The 20635-nt window shown below is 44.1% G+C and overlaps 1 protein-coding gene across 4 annotated transcripts in view; it reads right to left on the bottom strand.

The window, feature by feature from the left end:
• Window positions 1-8413: 8413 nt before the first annotated feature.
• Window positions 8414-20635, bottom strand: part of GEMIN8 (gem nuclear organelle associated protein 8) — a 19656-nt gene continuing 7434 nt past the window's right edge. Inside the window, exons 3-6 of one of the 4 annotated variants that reach the window (XM_046674146.1) lie at window positions 20400-20444; window positions 20218-20326; window positions 18939-19377; window positions 8414-8952 (exon numbers count right to left, since the gene is read on the bottom strand). In XM_046674146.1, coding sequence (XP_046530102.1) covers window positions 8696-8952; window positions 18939-19377; window positions 20218-20325 — 804 coding nt within the window. In that variant the 5' untranslated portion in view covers window position 20326; window positions 20400-20444 and the 3' untranslated portion in view covers window positions 8414-8695. The remainder of the gene's footprint in view (window positions 8953-18938; window positions 19378-20217; window positions 20327-20399; window positions 20445-20635) is intronic. The other 3 variants (XM_046674147.1, XM_046674145.1, XM_046674148.1) reach the window with 3 other exon arrangements.

Here is a 20635-nt window from a genome sequence, read left to right as displayed (position 1 = left end):
CAGAGAGTTTTGTCTGCTGCCTGGGCGGAGCTCCGGCGCTTCCCCTCCGGGTCGCAGAACCGGCCTTTGAAAATTCCCCCGGCCCCGGTCCTCTCCGAGATCTCCGGCAATCCCTAGTCCCACGGGGCGGGCAACGGCAGCTGGGAGATCTCCGTGCCCTCCGTGTCTCTCTCTGGGACCCTCCGGGCGCCCTGAGCACCAGGCTGGGTCTCCCCGCCAATGGCGGGGAGAGACTCTCCCCGCGGGCTCAGGTGTGCAACTCCAAAGTTTCCCTCTGCGTTTAGGAGTAATTGCAGGGGGTTTAGGTAGGGTTCTGGTCACCTGTTTCCACCGTCGCTCCTCTGTTGTGTTCTCGCTCCTGCCCTAGATGTGTGTGGATCCTCTGGGGGTGTCCGTTGGAAGAAAGCCGCTTGCGGGTACTAGGCTGCCCGTCGGGGTCGGAGAGTTTTCACCTATTTCCACATCCTCCCGGAGGAAAGTCCTTCCGCCTTCCGATGTATAGTCACGTGGGTGTCTCAGACGTCCTGAGATGCTGTCTGGATATCCTTTGTCAAGCGATAAGTGTCCAAATAATTGTAGACTCGAAGGGGGAGAGACAAAGAGGACTACTCACAGCGCCATCTTGGCTCTTCTCTCAAGCATAGTTGTTTTAAATTCCCAGTCTGATAATTCCAACCTTCCTGATTCGTCTGATTCTGATGGCTGCTCTGTCTCTTCAAATTGTGTTTTTTGCCTTTTGGTATGCCTTGTAATTTTTTCTTCATAGCCAGACATCATGTACGGGCTAAAGGGAACTGATACAAATAGTCTTGAGTAATGTGGTGGTGAGGAGTGGAGGGAGAGGAAGCGTTCTATAGTCCTGTGATTAGCTCTCTGTCTTTAGGTGAGCCTGTGCCTCTGGACTGCGAACTTCACAAGTGCTTCTCAGTTTTTTCTCCCCGCTTAGGTGGCACAAGATGGCTGGGGTTGGGGATTTCCCACCCCCAGGCCAGTTAGTCTCTGGTTAACTGGTTTCCCCTGAGGACAGGCCTTGTTAAAAACAGAGTGCTCTGGCTTATTTCAAAATGGTTCCTTTTCCTCTCCGCCTGCTGGAAACCTGAGGGGATTGTTCTTCAGTATTTACTGCGGGAATCTAGTCAAGCTCTTGGAGATAAATCTCACAATACTTTGGGGGCCTCCCTATGACCGAGACCCTTGGAGTTTTCACTCTCAGAGTTGTCCACACTGAGCCTCCAGCACTTCCTCAGTCACAGCTCAGGTTTTCCTGCTTGGCACTGGTTCCCACAGAGGCTTCCATGGAGAGTCTCTGCTCTGGTAAGCCACGGCTCCTTGTATTCACCTGTCTCTCCAATCTTGGGGGAAGTGGTTTGCTCTGTGTCCTCCCCTCTCTCATGGATCCTAGAAGACTGGTTGATTTTCAGTTTGTTCAAATGCTTTTTACTTGTTAGGATAGAGTGGTGACTCCCAAGCTCCTTATGTGTGGAACCAGACTCTCCGCCAGTTTTAAATCTCAACAAACAAATGGAAGGTACACATGCACATAATTTAAAAGTCAATAACTTTTTCAAATAACTTTGCAAGACTTAGACTCAAAAAAGTAGTCCCATAACCCATCATTCTGCAGCTGATTCTTCTCCCCAGAGGCCACCATTTTCAGGTGGTGATAATAAAGACAAGAGGAGGAAATAAAGACAAGAGGGGTGTTAAGGAGTGCCATCCTGGTAGAGGGGTTGCAATTTTAAATAGGACATTGAGAAGGTGACATATGAACAAAGGAGGGAGAGAGTGATTTATGTGGATACTTAGAGGGAAAGCTGTCTGGGTAGAGAAATGATGAAGGCAAAATCCTGGGGGCAGGAGTGTGCCAGGCTGTTTTGGATCGCAGCTTCCCAAATTGATGTGTAGAGGAACACCCTGGGGTTAAAATGTGAAATTGTTAAAATGCAGATTCTGATTCAGTAGGTGTGGGGTGGAACTTGAGACACAGCATTTTTTTTAATCTTTTTTTAAAAGATTGACACCTGAGCTAACAACTGTTGCCAATCTTCTTTTTTTTCTTTCTGCTTTTTTCTCCCCAAATCCCCCCATTATATAGTTGTATATTTTAGTTGTGGGTCCTTCTAGCTGTAGTATGTGGGACACCACCTCAACGTGGCCTGATGAGTGGTGCCATGTCCGCACCCAGGATCTGAACCAGAGAAACCCTGGGCCGCCGTAACAGAGCGCGCGAACTTAACCACTCGGCCACGGGGCCGGCCCCAAGACACAGCATTTCTAATGAGCTCCCAGTTGATGCTGTTGCTGCTGGTCCAGGGACCACACTCTGAGAAGTAAGGTCTGAAAAAGAGTTAGGAGATCAGTGGGGCTGGAGAGAAATGAGGGAGTGGGCAACGAAAGTGAACCAATGTCAGAAAGATAACAGGGGACCAGATCTTGCCATGCCTTAAAGGACACTGTAAGGACTTGAGCTGTTATTGTAAATGAGATGGGAGCAGAGAAGTGATGTGAGCTGGCTTATGTTTTAGAAGCACCTCTGTAGGAGCTGTGTTGAGAATGGATTGTAGGAGGGCAAAGGCAGTTAGGAAGCCATTTAAAAGTGAACAATTCAGTGGCATTGAGCACACAGTGAGGTGTAACCACCACCTCTATCTAGTTCCCAAACATTTCCATTACTTCGAAAGGAAACCCTGCACCCATTAGCAGTCACTTCCCATTTCCACCCAACCCCCAGCCATCAGGCATGTCACTTCTTACTTTGAATCAATTTGCTCATCAGAAAATTGGGGCTCATGCTTCATCAGGTTGTTGGGAGAAACAAGGCAGGTAATGTGTGTAAATTGTCCAGCACTATTCACATAAGTACCTAACAAAGGCCAGATCCTTCCTTCACTCTCTCTTCAGTCTTGTCTCTCTGGTGTCCGAGATGTCACATTCCACAGCACTCAAAAGAGAAAAGGCTTTGTAAATTCTTTCCTTTGAAAAGTAAAAATATATCTTCCCCCTTTGAAAGGTGGCGCAAGAATAACTGATATACATACAATTAGCAAAAATCAATCTTAAATTTCTGCTTTTATTTTAAAACTTTTTATTTTGGAATTGTTAGATTTATAGAAAAGTTGTAAAGATCGCACAGAGTTCCTATATACCTTCACCTAGTTTCCTGTATTGTTAACACTTTACATATTATGGCACATTTGTAAAACTAAGAAATTAACATTGGCACATTCCTATTAAAAAAAACTACAGAGTTTATCTGGATTTCACCAGTTGTTCCACTAATATCCTTTTCCTGTTCTGGGATCCGATCCAGGATTCCCACATTGCAAGGAGTTGTCATGTCTCCTTAGTTTCCTCTGTGACAGTTTCTGTCTGACCTTGCTTTTCATGACCTTGAGGGTTTTGAAGAGTACTGGTCAGGTATTTTGTAGACTGTCTCTCAATTTGGGTTTATGTGGTGTAATGATTAGACTGGGGTTATGGGTTTGGGACCACCGTAGAGGTGAAGTGGCCTTCTCATCACATCAGGTAGCACATGGTATGCACAGAGCTTATCCCTGGGGATGTTAGCCTGGAGCTCTTGGGTAACGGGTGTCTGCCAGGTTTCTCCACTGAAAGCTGTTCTTTTTCCCTTTCTATACTCGGCTCTTTGGAAGTGAGTCACTAGGTTAGCCCCTACTCAGTGGGGGAGGGAGAGTAAGGTCCACCTCCTAGAGGAGCCAGGATCTATAGACCTTATTTAGAATTCTTCTGTAAGGAAGACTTGTCTCTTCTTCCCATTTCTTCTTCTGCCCCTTTATCAGTATGGACTCGTGTGTATTTCTTTTATACTTTGCATCACAATCCAGTTCTATGTTATAGATTTTGTTGCTCAAATTGTTCCAGTTTGGCTACTGGAAGTTCTTTTTTTTTGGAGGAAGATTAGCCCTGAGCTAACTGCTGCCAATCCTCCTCTTTTTGTTGAGGAAGACTGGCCCTGAGCTAACATCTGTGCCCATCTTCCTCTACTTTCTATGTGGGACACCTGCCACAGCATGGCTTGCCAAGCGGTGCCATGTCGCACCCGGGATCTGAACCGGCGAACCCCAGGCCAGTGAAGGGGAACATGCGCACTTAACCGCTGCACCACTGGGCTGGCCCCTACTGGGAGTTCTTTCAGATTCATTCCCATGTCCCTTTGACATGCCCCAATCCTTTTTTTTTTCCCTTCAGTACGTTAGCTTTTGATGTAAAATTTGGTTTTCTTCCCCACCTATCTACTGAAATTGCTTTAAGGTCTTTATATTACAATGGTTTCTAGATTGTCAGGCCAAAGTCTACTTTTCTCTTCTTAGTTTACCAGACCTTTCTGTGACAATGCTATTAATCTCTTTCCTTCAAATTCCACTTCATTTTCTAAAAATTAACTATGGAATTTTCAAACATAAACAAATCTAGAGAAAAGAGCATAAAGAATCGCCATGTTTCCATGACCCAGCTTCAAGAATTCTCAACATTTTGCTGATCTTGTTTTAACTGTCACCTCTCCCATGCTCTGCCACTGGAATACTTTAAAAGAAATCCCAGACATCACGAGTTCAACAGGAAAGAATTCACTGTCATTAACAGATAAGAGCTTTTTAAAAAAACATAACCACAAAACAATTATTACACCTAACAAAATTAATAATTCTTTAATATCCTCTAACACTTGTTCCATATTCAAATTCCCCCCAAATTTTAATAATTAATTTGTTCAAATTAGGATGCATACAAAGTTTACACATCACGTCTCATAACGGTCCCTCCTCACTGCCATCTCCCCTTCTCCAACACACACCTTTTAAAAGTCCATTTGTTGAAGAAACTGAGTTCTTCTATCCTATCAAATTTCCCACATTCTGGATTTGGCTGATTGTATTTTTTTCTTTTTGAGGAAGATTAGCCCCGAGCTAACATCTGCTGCCAATCCTCCTCTTTTTGCTGAGGAAGACTGGCCCTGAGCTAACATCCATGCCCATCTTCCTCTACTTTCTATGTGGGATGCCTACCACAGCGTGGCTTGCCAAGCGGTGCCATGTCGCACCCGGGATCCGAACTGGCGAACCCCGGCCGCCAAAGCGGAACGTGCGCACTTAGCCGCTGCACCACCAGGCCGGCCCCTAGCTGATTGTATTTTCACAGTCTTTTAACACGTTAGTCTATTCCTTAAACTTCCTGTAAATTGGTAATTAAATGTAGAGTCTTGATTAGATTCTGTTTTGGTGTATATGTATATATTTGCAAAAATATTTGCAATATATTTAAGATATACATATATCTCAATACATATCTATACCTATTAATATACATATTTGGAAAAATACTTCATTGGTGGTGAAGTCAACTTCCTAATGCATCACAGTGGAAGCCATATTGTCTGGCTGTCCACTTATAATTTTCCCTCTTAAGACACCTCTAGCTCCTGGTTTTCCTCCTCTCTGTCTTTGCCATTTCTTCTCAGTTCCCTTCAGACTCCTCTTTACCTATGTTTTACAGTCATTGTTCTTTAGGGCCCCACTGTCATTAGTCCATTCCTCCCAGCCTATACATGGTCCCCCTTTCCATTTTCCTAAGGCTGAGGACTCAGAAGTCTGTATTTTTGATGCAGACCCTCTCCGCTGAGTTCCAAACTCAAGCATCCAGTGACTGACAGGATGTCACTGGATGTCCTGTGAGCTCTTCAAACTCACTGTGTCCCAAACGGAATTAATTAAGCTTCTTCCCAAACCTGTTTCTCATTGTTTTCTTTACCTTAATGACTAGAACCACCATCCAAGAGAGAAACCCGAGCCGTCCTAGACTTTTCCTCACCTGCTCCAGATCGCCAAGCCACGGAGTATCTATTTCCTCAATATCTCGTGTGTTCCCTCTTCTTCTTGCCGCTATAGCCTCAGTTCTAAAATTCAGACAGAGTGTAAATGCATAATCCAGAGTCATACATTCTCAAGCAGAGCTAGGACTAGAACCTAACCCCATGCTCCAGCATGGAATACACTGGAGTCTCGCTGAGGGCGTAAACAGCTCCGGATTCTTTGCTGTGCTCTGGAGACACTGTGCTTTACAGATATTGTGAATATGGTGTAGATGCCGAGTTGAGCAGGGCGAAGCGGCTAAAAGCGGGGAGTTTAGGAGTTTAGACATCGTTGTACTTTTGAAAAGTAAAACAGCTATTATAGAACTTGTCCCAATGGGCTGGGGCAGCAGCCTGTCATCAAAGACAGTTGTGCAGTAAAATGGAAGAAAATTCTAAGTGGGATAAGTAAAGACCATAAATATCCTCAATTCCGTTCAGGTCAGGTTTTGTCCAAATCTTTACAGTCAAGTGGGATTTGGCTGCCAAATAAATTACTTTTAAAAAACAAACACAACACAACTTCCAGTTTCCAGAGCTTTGGGGATTTCAGAAAAGTGGTGAAGGAATATTATCCCCATTTTGCAGATGAGGAAACTGAAGCACAGAGAAATTGACCAACTTCAAGTTCACTTTCAGTGATTGCTAAAGAAATTAGCTTTTCTCTTATAAAGAAACTAAACATTAGAGAGACATAAAAGTCCCTTTTGAACGGCACTCTAATGCTCTCCCTGCTCAGAACTAACTTCATTATTCTGAAGCTGGTGTGTGTGAATTATTTCCATGCAAGTTTCTTGATTTTAGTACATATATATGCATCCATAGTATGTAGTTTTTGAGAACAAAGAATGATCTGACTCCAAATGTCACTAGTGCTGAGGCTGAGAAGCCCTGCCCTCATCTCTCTCCCAGGCTCTCGTGCCTCCCACACGGGCCTCCGGGAGTGCACACATTGCAATAATTATCGCCGCACACCTGTCTGCCCCGCTCCTAGAGAGCAAGTTCCCCGAGGAGGGAGACCATGGTTTAGTTAACTGGAATGGAAAGGACTCAAATATTTGCTGAACAAATGGACAAGTCATGGGTTCCTCCTATCACAAATTATCCAGGAGACACCTGGAGAGGACAGGTGGGAACAAGGTGTCAAGAAGCCAACACATTCAGAGTTGACAGGGAAACCATTCCCCATGTTTGGAAGGAGTTCTATCTTCAGGACTTCCACTGGCACTCTTTCACAATTTTTAAAGACAGGGAAGTAATAAGTACCAACATAATGTTATTGAGTATTTACGTGTGGCCAGCACTGTGTGTTTTACAGGCACTCACTCAATGCGTTCCTCACGAAGACCCCATGAGGAGGAATCATTAAGACCTGCTTCAGGAGCCAGGAACAGGAAGCACCGAGAGGTGAAAAGGACTCGCCTGTGGTCACAAAGCCAGCAGGGGTGGGACAGGCATGCTGGTTTCTTTGGGGGAAGGGATGAGAGTCTTTTGTAAAGAGAAACATTTCTCTCTCAAAGAGCTAAGAACCTGCTGCAATGACAGGCTTTGGTTTGTATTTGTCTGAGTCACATTTATTTTCTATTTAGGCGCATGGGCTTAAAATTAAAAAAATACTAAAGACTTGAAATTTTAGTTATGTGTCACCTCAGGGGAAGTTAATTCTGATTTTTGTCTGTAATACCCAGGCACAAACTGCAACTTGAGTCATAAAACGAGCGCTTGGAAAAATAAGCACCTGGGGCTGGTGAAAAGAATGCATTTGTCTCAGGGCACGGGCTGAAACACAGACCAAAGTGTTCTTAGGGAGAAACATGTCAATACGAAATCTTTTCACCAACCTTTGATGGATGTGCTAATCTTCTCAGGTCAACATGGGCTCACCCTGGCAACGCACTGTAATAACTTATTTAAAAGGCAGCTGGCTTTTATAATGGACTGTTCCATCAATTTTTAGATTTTCATTCTCAGAAATGTTTTCTCTTATCAAAACAAGATTTGATATACATAGTAAGAGCTCAATTATACTTTTTCTACAACAGAGGAGGCTGCAGAGGTGAGCAGGTCTGGGAATTCTTGTTCTTTGCTCTCAATTCTGTATGACATTCAAGCTCTGTAGAGATAAGGAGATAATAAGAATGTCAGGCAGGTATTTTCATTCCACTAGAGGAGGGGTGGGCAGACTATCACATGAGGCCCAAATCTGGCTCACAGCCTATTTTTATAGTTTGATTGGAACACAGCCACATCCCCGTTTACTTACTGCCTACGGCTGCTTTCACACTGCAAGGGCAGAATTGAGTAGTCCCGACACAGACCGTGTGGCCTGCAAACCGGAAAATCCGAACTCTGGCCCATTAGAGAACATGCATGTGGCCTCAGCCCTGGAGAAAGGTAGTGTGGGTCTCGCTGCATGCTTGCATCATTTTCAGTGGGGGCTAAAGGAGGGCGAGTAGGGCAGGCCAGCTGGCTCACATAAGGCATTTGCCTAGCTCGGGTTGGGTAGAGAAGAAAACAGAAAAAGGCAAAAAACCAGCCAGTATCTCTAAGTGAGAACTTTAATGAATGAACACTATTCTTGACATCAAAACCCAGTACGATTTATATGAAATTATAAAGATGTCAAAAGACAATCTCTCAGGTTCGAACAGTACACGTCCTGCCAACTTCAAAGTGGCTGACATGTCACCTCTCCCCCCACCACGAGGGGCCCACTGGGACTTTGGTGACCATGCTCATTTCTCTTTCCTGGGAAAATGCACAGGAGAGATGAAGAGAGTGAATCCGGAGGCAGGGGGTGATGGCTGGGGACCCAGTGCCCCGGGCTCAGAACTTCAGCGGAATGACAGGCCAGTATTTGGGCTGCTTCCTGTCACAGTGCTTGTCAAAGCTCAGCTGCACCGCCGCCTCCATGGCCTGGATCTTGGCGGCGCTGTCCCCGTACAGCCGCTTCATCTCTGCCTGGCGCCGCTCGCCAGGCCTCTCGGCCGGGGGCTCCGCGGAGCGGCGCGGGTTGTAGCACAGGTCGTGGTCGGCGTTCACGTAATCGGCCAGGCGCGCTGCCTCCAGCTGCTGCTGCCGCCCTGCGAGGGAGCCGAGGGGCAGGAGGGGAATGGTGAACTGGGGATGCGGCTGCTGCCCGCCATTCAGCAGGCAGCCCCCTGACTTCCCTCCGCTTTCTCTCCCCAACTGTGAAGTGTGGCCCCACTGTGCCAGCTGAGATGTTCACTAGATTCTGTGGCACGACCTGCATATTATCATTATCTCCTTAGTGAGCGCACCGTTCACTTATCAGGGGGTTATACACTAGAGAAATGGCAAAAAACCACAAGGAAATGTCACCCCAAACTATCAAACCTCTGCCACGAGCCCTAAAAGTACAGAAGATGAAACCACCTGGGTTCCTCTCCTCTTTCACCTGCTCGGCCGCCCAGGCCTGCTGGGCTAGGAACGCCGGTGGTGCTCACTTGGTTTTAAACTCTGTGCCAGGCCAGCAGAGAAATGAAATGCTTCCTGCAAAGCCCAAGGTTGCAAGTAGTAGTACTTCCCATCCGCAATGAGGTGATGGGGGAAAACCATCAGCCCTTAGGAAGAGGTATTGATTTGAGGGCATCTGGCAAAGAGCAAGTGCTAGGCACTACAGAACTGCGGCGAGGGGCCACGAGCCTCTCACACCCCAAGCACAAATCAGACCAGGCACCGGGGGGTGAAATAATTCAGTACTGCTGAAGGTAAAAGGGCCCAGAAAAGGCAATTCTGTGAAGGGAAGGAAGAGCTCCGACTTTAACCTTCCTGCTATATTAACAAGTCCACACCAGCGTGCAGAATTCCGCCTTAACGGGATCGGACTGTCCGCTTCACTTCACAGGTGAGCTTAGGCTAAATTCCAAGCGATATCTGCTCTTAATCCTACTAATTTAAACGGATTCTTGTAAAGCGAGAAATATTTATTCAATTTATTCTCCCCTCTATATGTTTTACTCTAACAAGTCCTAATATCTTAACTTTAATTCGCATGTAAATAGAAACAACACAAAAATCAACACACCAATGCTGCATAAGGTAAAATTTAGCCAACTGACATAGATTTTTGTAAGCTACTCTAAATGGATAGTAGAATGCGCACATCTGTAGCTACTATTGCTACCAAGAGGAATGCTACCAACTAAGGAGTCAAGATGGTTGTAGGGGAATAAAACAATGATATAAATCATTCTTTCCTTGTTAAAAAAAAAGCAGCAGAATGAAAGCTTAGTATGGAAGGGAACACCAAAGTGAGTGAATCAAGTGTGAACAGGAAGATATTTATGTGGCTCTGCAGTCCCTCATAAATCCTGTTCTTTATAACTCACGCCTTGGACCCGGAGGGAGGAAGTTTTATAAACCTGGAAACATTATGAACAATGTATACGGCCGTTTCTGTCTTAGCACATCTGCAGGCTATTTTGACATAAGGAAGTAATAAACGGATATGCCAAATGACTGTCACACACAATAAATGCAATCTGTTACTTTATCCATGGAAAAGAGATATAATTGACTTACTATGAAATGCAGAACTAAACCAAAATATTGGCCTTTACTATGCAAACGAATGAGAGGTCAACAGCATTTGTTTCTCATTTTTGTTCTTTTTGCCAAGTTTGAAACATCAGGATATAAACTGTTCAGTTCTCATAGGTGTTTAAATTCTATGCCCCTCGCCCCCCTCAAGACTACTCTTCTGAAGGCTTGGCATTTCCACACAAGCCAGGGACAACAGTTGCCTCTGCCACCCAGGAGAGCCTTGGACATGTTATCAGTCCTTGGGCTCTGGTTTCTTCATCGGCTCGGAGGAAACAAGCTGACGTGAGGGGCTGCTGGGGCCTCAGAGCCTCTACATCTAGAGGACAGAAGGTCCCAGACCACAGTCCTTTTACTCTCAAATTTGTCCCAAGACTATAATTAGCCTTACCAACAGACTTAATGACCCAACAGATGTTGAACTTCCTGTCTAAATCTGAGTCTCTGAGTTTGGAAGTTTTAATAAACACCGGAGTCTTTGCTATCTTAGTAAGTGTTGCTCTCTGCCGTTAGGATATGTGAATATAACCTTTTTTACTTGTGCATCTTTATTTTTCCTGTCCTTATAATTTAACGTGGTTATAATTATGCTTCTAATTGACGGATAGCAATTAGACTTTGGGTGGTGAACATGATGTAGTCTTCAGAGAAATGGAAATATAATGATGTACATCTGAAATTTATATAACGCTATAAGCCTATGTTACCTCAAAAAAAAATTCTGCTATCCTTCTGATAAAAGCTATCTTACAGGTATTAAATTGGTCTAACAATTCTATGTCAAGAGACATTTTCTCTTACTGTTGACATCTGTGGATGAAACACTACGTTAATACAAAGCAAGCCCAGCCGGCAGTCAATGAAGCCCGTGCAATTTTCCAAGTTGGCACGCAGCATGTGCTCAGGGGTTACCATCACAGGGTTTTAGTTAATAAAGTTCATACACTGTAACAGTAAAAGAATAAGACACACAGCCCTCTGCTCTCAATTCTCGACTCAGCCTCCTTCCCATCCAGGCTTTTTCATGAAAATTTAAGGCCCAACCTTTGTCCCCTCACTGCCTTGCAAGATGTTTGGAGGTTTCCTGGTTTTCTGCATAGTGGGCAGCTGCCCTAAAACACAGTAAGGGGTGGGAAGCCTGTCTCCCACAATGACAGACTGGCTAGAGCCAGGACCCCTCTGCGGGAGTCATCTATGGGGGGGCACTGTCACCTGTACTCACTCCTAACCCCAGCCCCGGGAGGACTGACGCAAAGCAGGTGCTCAGGAAATGACTGTGCAGAGAAAGCTCGGACAAAGGCCATACATTATTTTTTGTAAAGAATTGTTTCCTCCAAATGCTTTTAAAGAAAAATGATGGTAACTCAGGGATAGAGAAGCAGATGCTCAGATCTCAAAAGGTGCTGGGCAGAGCTCCGTTCCAGCAGGTTCCTCAGAGCCGCTGCGGTGAAGAGGGAGGGGAGGGGCACCAAGGGGTTGGGGTCTGGCCTTGTTCCCTTACATTTGAATCACTTTGCCTCTACTTACACAATGAGAAAAGAAAGATGTTCTAAGGCTAGACTACAAATTGGAAAGCCAGTCAGCTTAAAACCAAACACCCTCAGACTGGCTGGGCACTGGAGGCTAAGCTAGCATCTGAAAGTACTTAGTTTATACTGACTTAGGGACCATGCAAACCTTAGAATGGAATACACTCATTTGAAAGCAACCACTTATTCTATTTTCTATTTATTGCTTCCTTCCTCCCAATGAAAGAAAGGATTCTCAATCACTGGCAGTTTTTCATCCTGTCAAAACAAGATGAGGGCTGAGCCAACCAGATGGAGAGTCATCTGACTGAAGTCGAGAAGTAGAACATGACCCTTCAGACGGAACTGAACAGGAGCCCTGTCATGGGGAGGCTGGTCATTTTTACTGAAAACAACAGTGGGACTCAATATTACCACGGACTTTTTTCTTGTAGGATATTTGGTCATGGGAATTTGTTTTCGTGCACATCAGAATATCTTTATAGATTTCAGCTTTACAATAGGGTTGTGGCAGGTTGAATAGTGTCCTCCCAAAATTCACATCTACCTGGAACCTCAGAATGTGCCCTTATTTGGAAAGAGGCTCTTTACAGATGTAACTAAGGGAAAGATTAAGATGAGATCATACTGGATTAGGGTGGACCCTAAATCCAATGAGTGTCCTAATGTGAGACAGAAAAAGCCGCTTAAAGACACAGGGGAGAACATGGGAACATGGAGGCGGGGACTGGAGCTGTGTAGCCACAAGCCAAGGAATGCCAGGAGCCCCCAGAAGCTGGAAGAAACAGGCCCTAGAGCCTTTGGAGGGAGTGTGGTCCTGCCAACAGCTTGATTTTGGACTTCTGGCCCCCAGAACTGTGAGAGGATAAATTTCCGTTGTTTTAAGCCAGTTTGTGGTAATTTCTTTCTTTTTTAAAAAATATATATGCAAACATATATATTTTAAGGAAGATTAGCCCTGAGTTAACATCTGCTGCCAATCCTCCTCTTTTTGCTGAGGAAGACTGGCCCTAAGCTAACATCCATGCCCATCTTCCTCTACTTTCTATGTGGGACGCCTGCCACAGCAAGGCTTGCCAAGCTGTGCCATGTTGGCGCCCAGGATGCAAACCGATGAACCCCAGGCCCCCAAAGCAGAGTGCGCGCACCTAACGCTGCGCCACTGGGCCGGCCCCTGTGGTAATTTCTTACAGCAGTCCTAAAACTAACGTAAGGGTTAATATGCATATACGGTTAAAACAAGAAAAACGGTATTATACTAAGGAGAAACTTTACCGGATTCCATCTAAGTTCAGGATACATAACCTTGATATTTTTCACCTCAGTCTACACATTTACAAGATGCTACCAATGCAGACTTAACGTATATCTAGGAAAAACTAAATCCTGGGAAGGGACTTAGACTTTAGAGAACCTGACATAGCAGGAAGACATTCACTCAGTATTCCACAAACAACTAGCCCAAAGGCAGAACATTTTGGAGGACAAAGCACTAAGACAAATGAGTGTTAAAGAATGCTATTTTCCCTCATTTTTCTAGGATTAGCATGTCTTTCTGATTATATTCTCTGCTGTGTTGCCAGAATTAATGATCTTAACACAACCGAGCGAAAGCACAGACTTGACTGATATCACAAATGCTGCATTTCTGGTTTGTCACCAACACACCCAGAACACAGGTGCCGGCCAGCAGACCTGGAGCCATTTCTGCTGGGTCTTCTATCCTCACTCCTTGCTCCACGACAAATATAATCCTGAAGTCAGTGGACAATGACCATTTTTGCTTTTAGAATAAAGTGCATTTCCACCCCTCCCTTCCACTTTTCTCCAGCCTTCTGCACGTGTCTTCTCACTGGCTTGATGTACTTCCGAACACCTGAGCTAGACGAAACACACATGACGGAACTGTGCTCCATCAGTATGACTCCACACTTTAATCTCATTGACTAAACCGAAATGGCTCACTAAATACTGGGCCATAAGCTTTACTCTATCTTCTAGGTTTTCCACAGAGGGCGGACAGAGGGCGAAACAGATGGGGTTCCAGCCTACTGACTGAAGGCTCACTATGAAAACTAGCGTCTCAAACCTTCCTACTCCAGTGGACACAACACAATGGAGCAGATGTCTCCCATCAAACGTATAAAAACACACCTGGGCCCTGTGGCAAGAAGAGCACTTTTTAAGTGAGGAATGGACTTAACCCCTTTCTTTCTCTCTCCTTCCCAATCGACCCATCCCTCAAAGCCTAGAGTACACTCCATTTCTCCATGACCACCCCGTGGGCTCTTCCTCTGACTGCCAGTTCACTGGCTCTACCTCTCATTTGCAAAAGTACCCATGGACCACACCATTGAAAGCTCTTCTAGATAACATTTTAAGTTTGATTTTCTCTCCTCTTCCCAACTGGGTTTAAGCTTTTTGTGAATATGTCCCTGTTTTGACCCAACAGATACCCCCCAAACACAGGTGATAATTTTCAGATTGGGTCAAGCCTGAGACAACAGTGGCAGTGTTTGTTTTGGAGGGCCTTCTTCTCTTTTGGGAATGATAACTTTCACTCATTTTCCCTCTAAATATTAGGACTATAACCTTGCAGTCTCAACTGATGGTTATTTATGACTAAAAAATACTTTTCTTAACCTAACAATAAACATTTTTCCTAAGAAATAATTGAAAACACAGCTGACCTTTAAAACTTCACAACCGCCTACTTTCCCATAAGCAATGTTACCACTGAACTTTTAAATAACGGAAATACCTCATTAGGAAATGATGACATATAACATAATCAAAAGCATGCCTGTTCCCACTGCACAAAAGGAGTTCTTTATTTATCCTACTTAACTTTTTTTGTTTTTATCATTGAAATATGTTAAATTCAAGATTATCTGGAAGAGCAGTGATCACAAGAACATGCTGTTCAGTCTGAAGGACTTTATCCTAAGAAAATATTAAATAAGACACAGATGATGATGAATTGTGTAACATATATGTTCCTGCGGAAGTGAATGATACTGAAAAATCTTTTAAGTTCAGCTACCTTTTCCCTTGCTCGTAGTATTTTATAAAGTTCTGTGTTCTCTAAACAATTCATATTCAAAGCTGAATTTTCCCTTAATGAATAAGTAGCTTCTAGTGGTTCAAAGAGCAAAAGAAAACAACTTTAAGGAAGTATTCACGCTGTTCAGGTCCCTTATCACTGCTACAACATTTCCCAACTGTGTATGTAACTAAACCTCCATGAACATTCCTAGTGAAGGTAATGGATTGGAAAACACCATGGGCATTCGAATTACTTACATCTGAATTCCATCATTCATTACTGCTCGAAGGAACACGTATTCGTCCTATACACCACCAAGCGTGTTGGTGAAAAAAATAACACTGGCACACCACTGCTTGCTATTTTTGGTGGTGCAGGGTCAGGCCCCAGCAGCTTCTTCTAGTAAAGATCAAGACTGTGGCGGGAAGATTAGACTCTGACACCACAGCCTGTTCTCGCCCTCGCCAGACAACTCTCCCATCTCCTAGGGACCTGATAATGCTTTCAGGACAGACTGCAGGACACAAAAGCATCGCAGAGGCCCTATGCCAAGTCGTTTTCAATGATGCTACAATGACACATTCTAAAACCACAAAGAAGCAGGAGCTCGATGTGTTTAACGCTGTTGTCTGTAATATGGAGAGGGCTCATTTTTCCATGCATTTTACTATATTAAGTTACATCAAGCAAGAATGCCCTTGAAACAGAACTAAAAGTTGTGTTAATGACTACTTCGACAAAAGTGTGCTAACAACTAAACTTGACAGACAGCAGCACTTTATGTTTTAAATATTCTAAGTCAATTTAAGAGTTTGAAAAGTGCAGAGCAGGCATACATGACTTTTTTTGAAGCCATAGAAAATCTTTATTAAAAATATGCAGAATCTCAATCAAGCACTAATGAAGACAAACAGTATCAGAGCAAAACCAGTTTATGGTTAATAATCCACATCAAAGGATGAGTTATTAGCAACTAACCATAACTAACATTTCTTGGGCACTGACTTTGTACCAAGCACTGGTCTATAACTTTCCTCTTATCACCTTATTTAATCTTCATAATTACCACTCCATTAACTAGGATCCCCATTTCACAGGTGAGGAGACTGAGGCACAGAACAGGGCAGGTAGCCCACAAGGGGCTAAGAACCTCCAGCTAGTAGGTGGTGGAGCTAGGCTAGAACCCTGTCATTTGAGTGGTTCTGCCACAGCTGTCTCTGGATAATGTTACTAATGATAATGCAAATTTTGGGGAGTAAGGTTAAAGATGTAGATTGTAATAGTTTTCATAAAATTTCCTTTTTTCTTGGTTTTCTATCTAGATCATGGTTAAACAAATACGCTCCACATTTTCTTCACAGTAATCGCAAGACCTATGTGCTTCACTTTATGTCCCACTCATTGACTGCATTTGGGAACAAAGAAAATTCTCGCAGGATGATTTTATTAGTCTCCTAGGGCTGCCATAACAAAGCACCACAAACTGGGGGGCTTAGAACCTCAGAAATGTATTGTCTCCCAGTCTGGAAGCGGGAAGCCTGAGATGAGGGTGTCAGCAGGGCCGTGCCCTCTCTGAATGCCCTGGGGAAGGGTCTGTTCCAGGCCGCACTCCTAGCTTCTGGTACTTCCTTGGCTTGTGGCAGCAGAACTCCAGTCTTCACATGGCGTTCTCCCTGGGTGCATGCCTCTCTCTGTGTTCGAATTTTTCCCCTTTCATAGGGACACCAGTCATATTGGACTAGGACCCACCCTCATACCTCATTTAACTTGATTACCTCTATAAAGACCCTATCTCCAAATAAGGTCCCATCCTGAGGTCTGGGGGAGTTAGGACTCCAACAAATGTTTTCTTTTAGGGGACACAATTCAACCCATTACCAGCGATGATAATAGTGCAATTTGAAGCCTTGAAGTAAACTAAGCAGATTTAGGAATAATATCCAACAAAATATGAAGTTCATCAAGTTTATAAAGCAGTCAAAGCCTAACTCACTTTCTAAAATGTCCCACAGAACCATGGCAAGTTTAGCACTTTGTGGGATATTTGAAAACCTTTGATTTAAGGCTCATAATTAATATGGAAATCCTTCCTTCCTTCCTTCATTCAAAATAACATCAAATGCCAGGCACAACTTTGCAGGTAATTTTACTGACTTTTTTTTTTTTTTACCTACCTAGAATTCTACCTGACAAAGGTAAGAGGGAGGAACTGGGATGGTTCTTAACCATATCTGTAACTGAACTGCTTATATTGGAAGGGCACATTTCATTATTTTATTTTCAACCAAACTGCTTCTTTGATTGGAAGGACCCATTTCATTATTTTATTTTCATTTCATTCAGATCTATTTTGTATTGAATAACTATATCAGATTTATTTTAAATTAGCAGATAGTTCAAAATATCCTTTTAGATGACTGGGATGTGCTCCCATCCTTAATTACAAGTTCTATCATAAAAGCATCCATCTCCGGTGGGAAAAACATGTTATTCTACCTTCTCGTGAGGATGACAGAAATAAGCCTTATCTCCATCATATTTTCTTTTTCAAAAGCTTAACGGCATTCTAACCAAATGCAGACATGCTTCAATGCCTACTCTCCCTCATTCGTTGTATACTTTTAAGTGAGACTAATGATTATTTTATACGTATTTTGAAAAAAGGTAAAATTTCTGGAGATGAGGAAAGAAATGTATTCTATGTGTAATAGAAAGTATTGTTTTAAAAATACTTGTTTGGATATACTTTTGAATACGCATCAAAGTCGTCAACAGTTTAATCAAAAGAAAGGAGGTAAAAACCACCAATCTGAATGAGGAGTTTAGTGAAGAATCACAGGAGAAGACACTCAAGGGCATGAGACTTTATACAAAGCCCCTGGCTCAGTTCCTGGCACCCAGAGGGGATTGATGAATGCGAGCCCATCATTAGGAAAATACAGATCATTCAGGATGGAAACGAAACTCGCCCATTCCCAGGAGTCTATGTTTCTGTTTATTAGAAAATTCTAGGTAAAATATCATATAATTAGAGCTCAATAAAAACAGCATGGAGACTGGATACTGGTTGTAAGAAGGAGAAAGGCATATCTGTTAGAGACTCTGACAGTGTAAAGGGGCTGGTGAATCTTAATAGCAAGGAGAGCACACAAAGCAGTTCTAGTTCTTCACAGCAAGTTAGTAAGACAGTACAAGAAGAAAACTGCTTTCCCACTGCAGACAGAAGACCATTCTCACAATTCTCTACGTCCGGGGACAGAGTTTCAATGTGGGATCAAACTGGAAAGGTTTGAATACCAGGCATTTTGTTATTCTGTTTAGGTTCGCCGGGCTCTCTACTCAGAAGGGAGCTTGATATTCACGATCTGGTAGCTCTAGAGCGCCGTGCAGTCTCCGAGCTGTGGACCGGTGAGCTGGCAGCAGGATTTTAGGAACCTAGCAGTCTTAGGGACAAAACCTAATCCCTGAGTTTGTGCTAGAGGAACAAGCACAGGAATTGGAGTCAGACAGACTTTGGTTTGAACCCTAAGAGGAAATTACTAGTTGTGTACCACGGAACCAGTCAATTCACTTTCTGAAGGCTCACTTTCCACATCTGTAAAATGGATTTAATACCTCGAGGGACTGCTGTGTAGATTAGGGAACTCATGCACGCATGCACACACCCCATCTGGTGGTGTCTAACCTTCAGTAAATGGCAGAGGCAGTATTAGGATAAGCTTTGTTCTAGAACTAAAAATAAGTCCTGTATTAAAACTACTCTGGAAACCAATATAATTGAGGTGCAATATCACCATATCTTTTCCAGTCTTACGATTGGATCTGGAACATTGCTGAGGAGTTCTAAAATAATGTTAGAGATTAGGGAAGAAAACAACGTGGAAGGCGGGGCAAGGAAAGGAAGGACGCAGAGACAGAGGCCAAAACTTACGGCGCTCTTCCCTGTGCCTCTCGGTCTCTGCGAAGTACTGGCGGAGCTCCTCCGTGATCTCCATGTTGCTCACGTCACATTCCACACCCCCATCTGACTCGGTCTCCACCTCCTCCTCTGCGGACCAAGTTTGGTCTTCTCTTGTGCTGTCATGCGGATGCTGCCCAGACCTTCTAGAATGTGAATAATTGCATCCGGAGCCCTGGGATGCTGAATGATGGTCATAGAAGGACTGAGGAGATCCACCCTCGTTAGCATGAGAGCTTTGGGAAAGAGCTGCGGGAGGGAAGTACCATGGGGAACTGAAATAAGATTCTACGGCTTTCCTATAGGCGTTCTGGTGGCTGTGCATCCAAGCCATCGCTTGCTGATAATGTTGCCAGTATCTTGCATATACTGGATGAGCAGACCAAGGCTCAGCAGCTTTCGATGATACTGCCTACAAAACAAAGGGAGGGGTAGGCTAGATACCACACAGTTCATTCTCAAGAGAAACCCTCAAACATCTAATCAACTAACCAACATGTAGCGACTGAGTATCCACTAAATACCTACTTGACATTTGGATGCTACTGGGCCAAAAAGGATAAAGGACAGGTCCCTGCCCTCAATGGACACCAAGTGTACGCATGCTTGCTATGAAGTATGTATACATGAAGCATGCACAGGACAATTAGTTTAAGATTATGGCCCTTATAAAGTGGGAACAGAGGCTAATAATGATCATTTTTAGATAAGATGCTGTTGGAGGAGGTCATAGAGAGGACGTGACCACCAGCTGACCCAAGAACTGGACATGGGCAATCGGAGGCTCCTCACCCCCTCCCCTGTGCATGGAATGTACGCTCTTCCCACCATTCCCACAGTGGGAACCGTTTTCAAGGACACAGCCTTGAGAGAGCAATGTGTGGTTGAGACCATCTGGACGGTATGGCCTCTATATAAACTGTTAAGATTTCGCAAGGAGGTGTGGAGGTTTACTTGTCCTGCGGCAGCCCAAGATGAGCCTCCTAAGTATGTTCCCATGCTTAATAACCTGCCACCTACCAGTCTGGAGTGGCCTGCCTCTTTCTTCGGTTTCTCCCTGCCCTCTGTGTACAAGGGCCAGTTTGCAAACTAACAGATGCAGGGTGAGATAAGGAACTGATGTCTATCACCTTGGCCCTCTCTATCCACTGTAATTAAGTGACTAGTTCCAAGTTAGAAACAGCCTGCCAAGAACCACATGGACTAATGAGCAGGATGTTCCCTGGTCCCTCCCCCTCTGCACCCTAAACACCTGCTGGCTTGGCCCACTCGTCAGTGCCTGCGACAAAGGATGGCTAGCAACACACTCAGTGGTGCTTTTACTTTTAGGTTTCTGATGTATTTCTTCGGTCTCCTCCATCCTGGAATGAGAACACCAAAACTGTAAACACTAAAATTTACCTTTCTCTCTTATGAGTTTTAAAAAAAACTTACCTTTGCTGCCATCTCTGACTGTGAAAGTCCAAATGGGCACTGCCACTAGGAAAGAACAACCACAGCGCAAACACCTGATCAGTACAGGTGGGTGAGAGGCATGGCGATTTCGCGGTTTGCAAAGCAGCTCCTCAGAGCTTGCTTCTTCCCAGTACCGTGCCTGATCGCCAGACAACATCCTACCACAAGACCCTGGCACCTGGCTTATGACCTTGTGGTCTGAAAAGGAGGGGTCC

This window comes from Equus quagga, chromosome 10 (genome assembly GCF_021613505.1).
Source record: "Equus quagga isolate Etosha38 chromosome 10, UCLA_HA_Equagga_1.0, whole genome shotgun sequence".
Lineage (NCBI taxonomy): Eukaryota > Metazoa > Chordata > Mammalia > Perissodactyla > Equidae > Equus > Equus quagga.
Note: the sequence above shows the minus strand (reverse complement) of the source record. Positions and strands in the feature narration are given on the sequence as shown.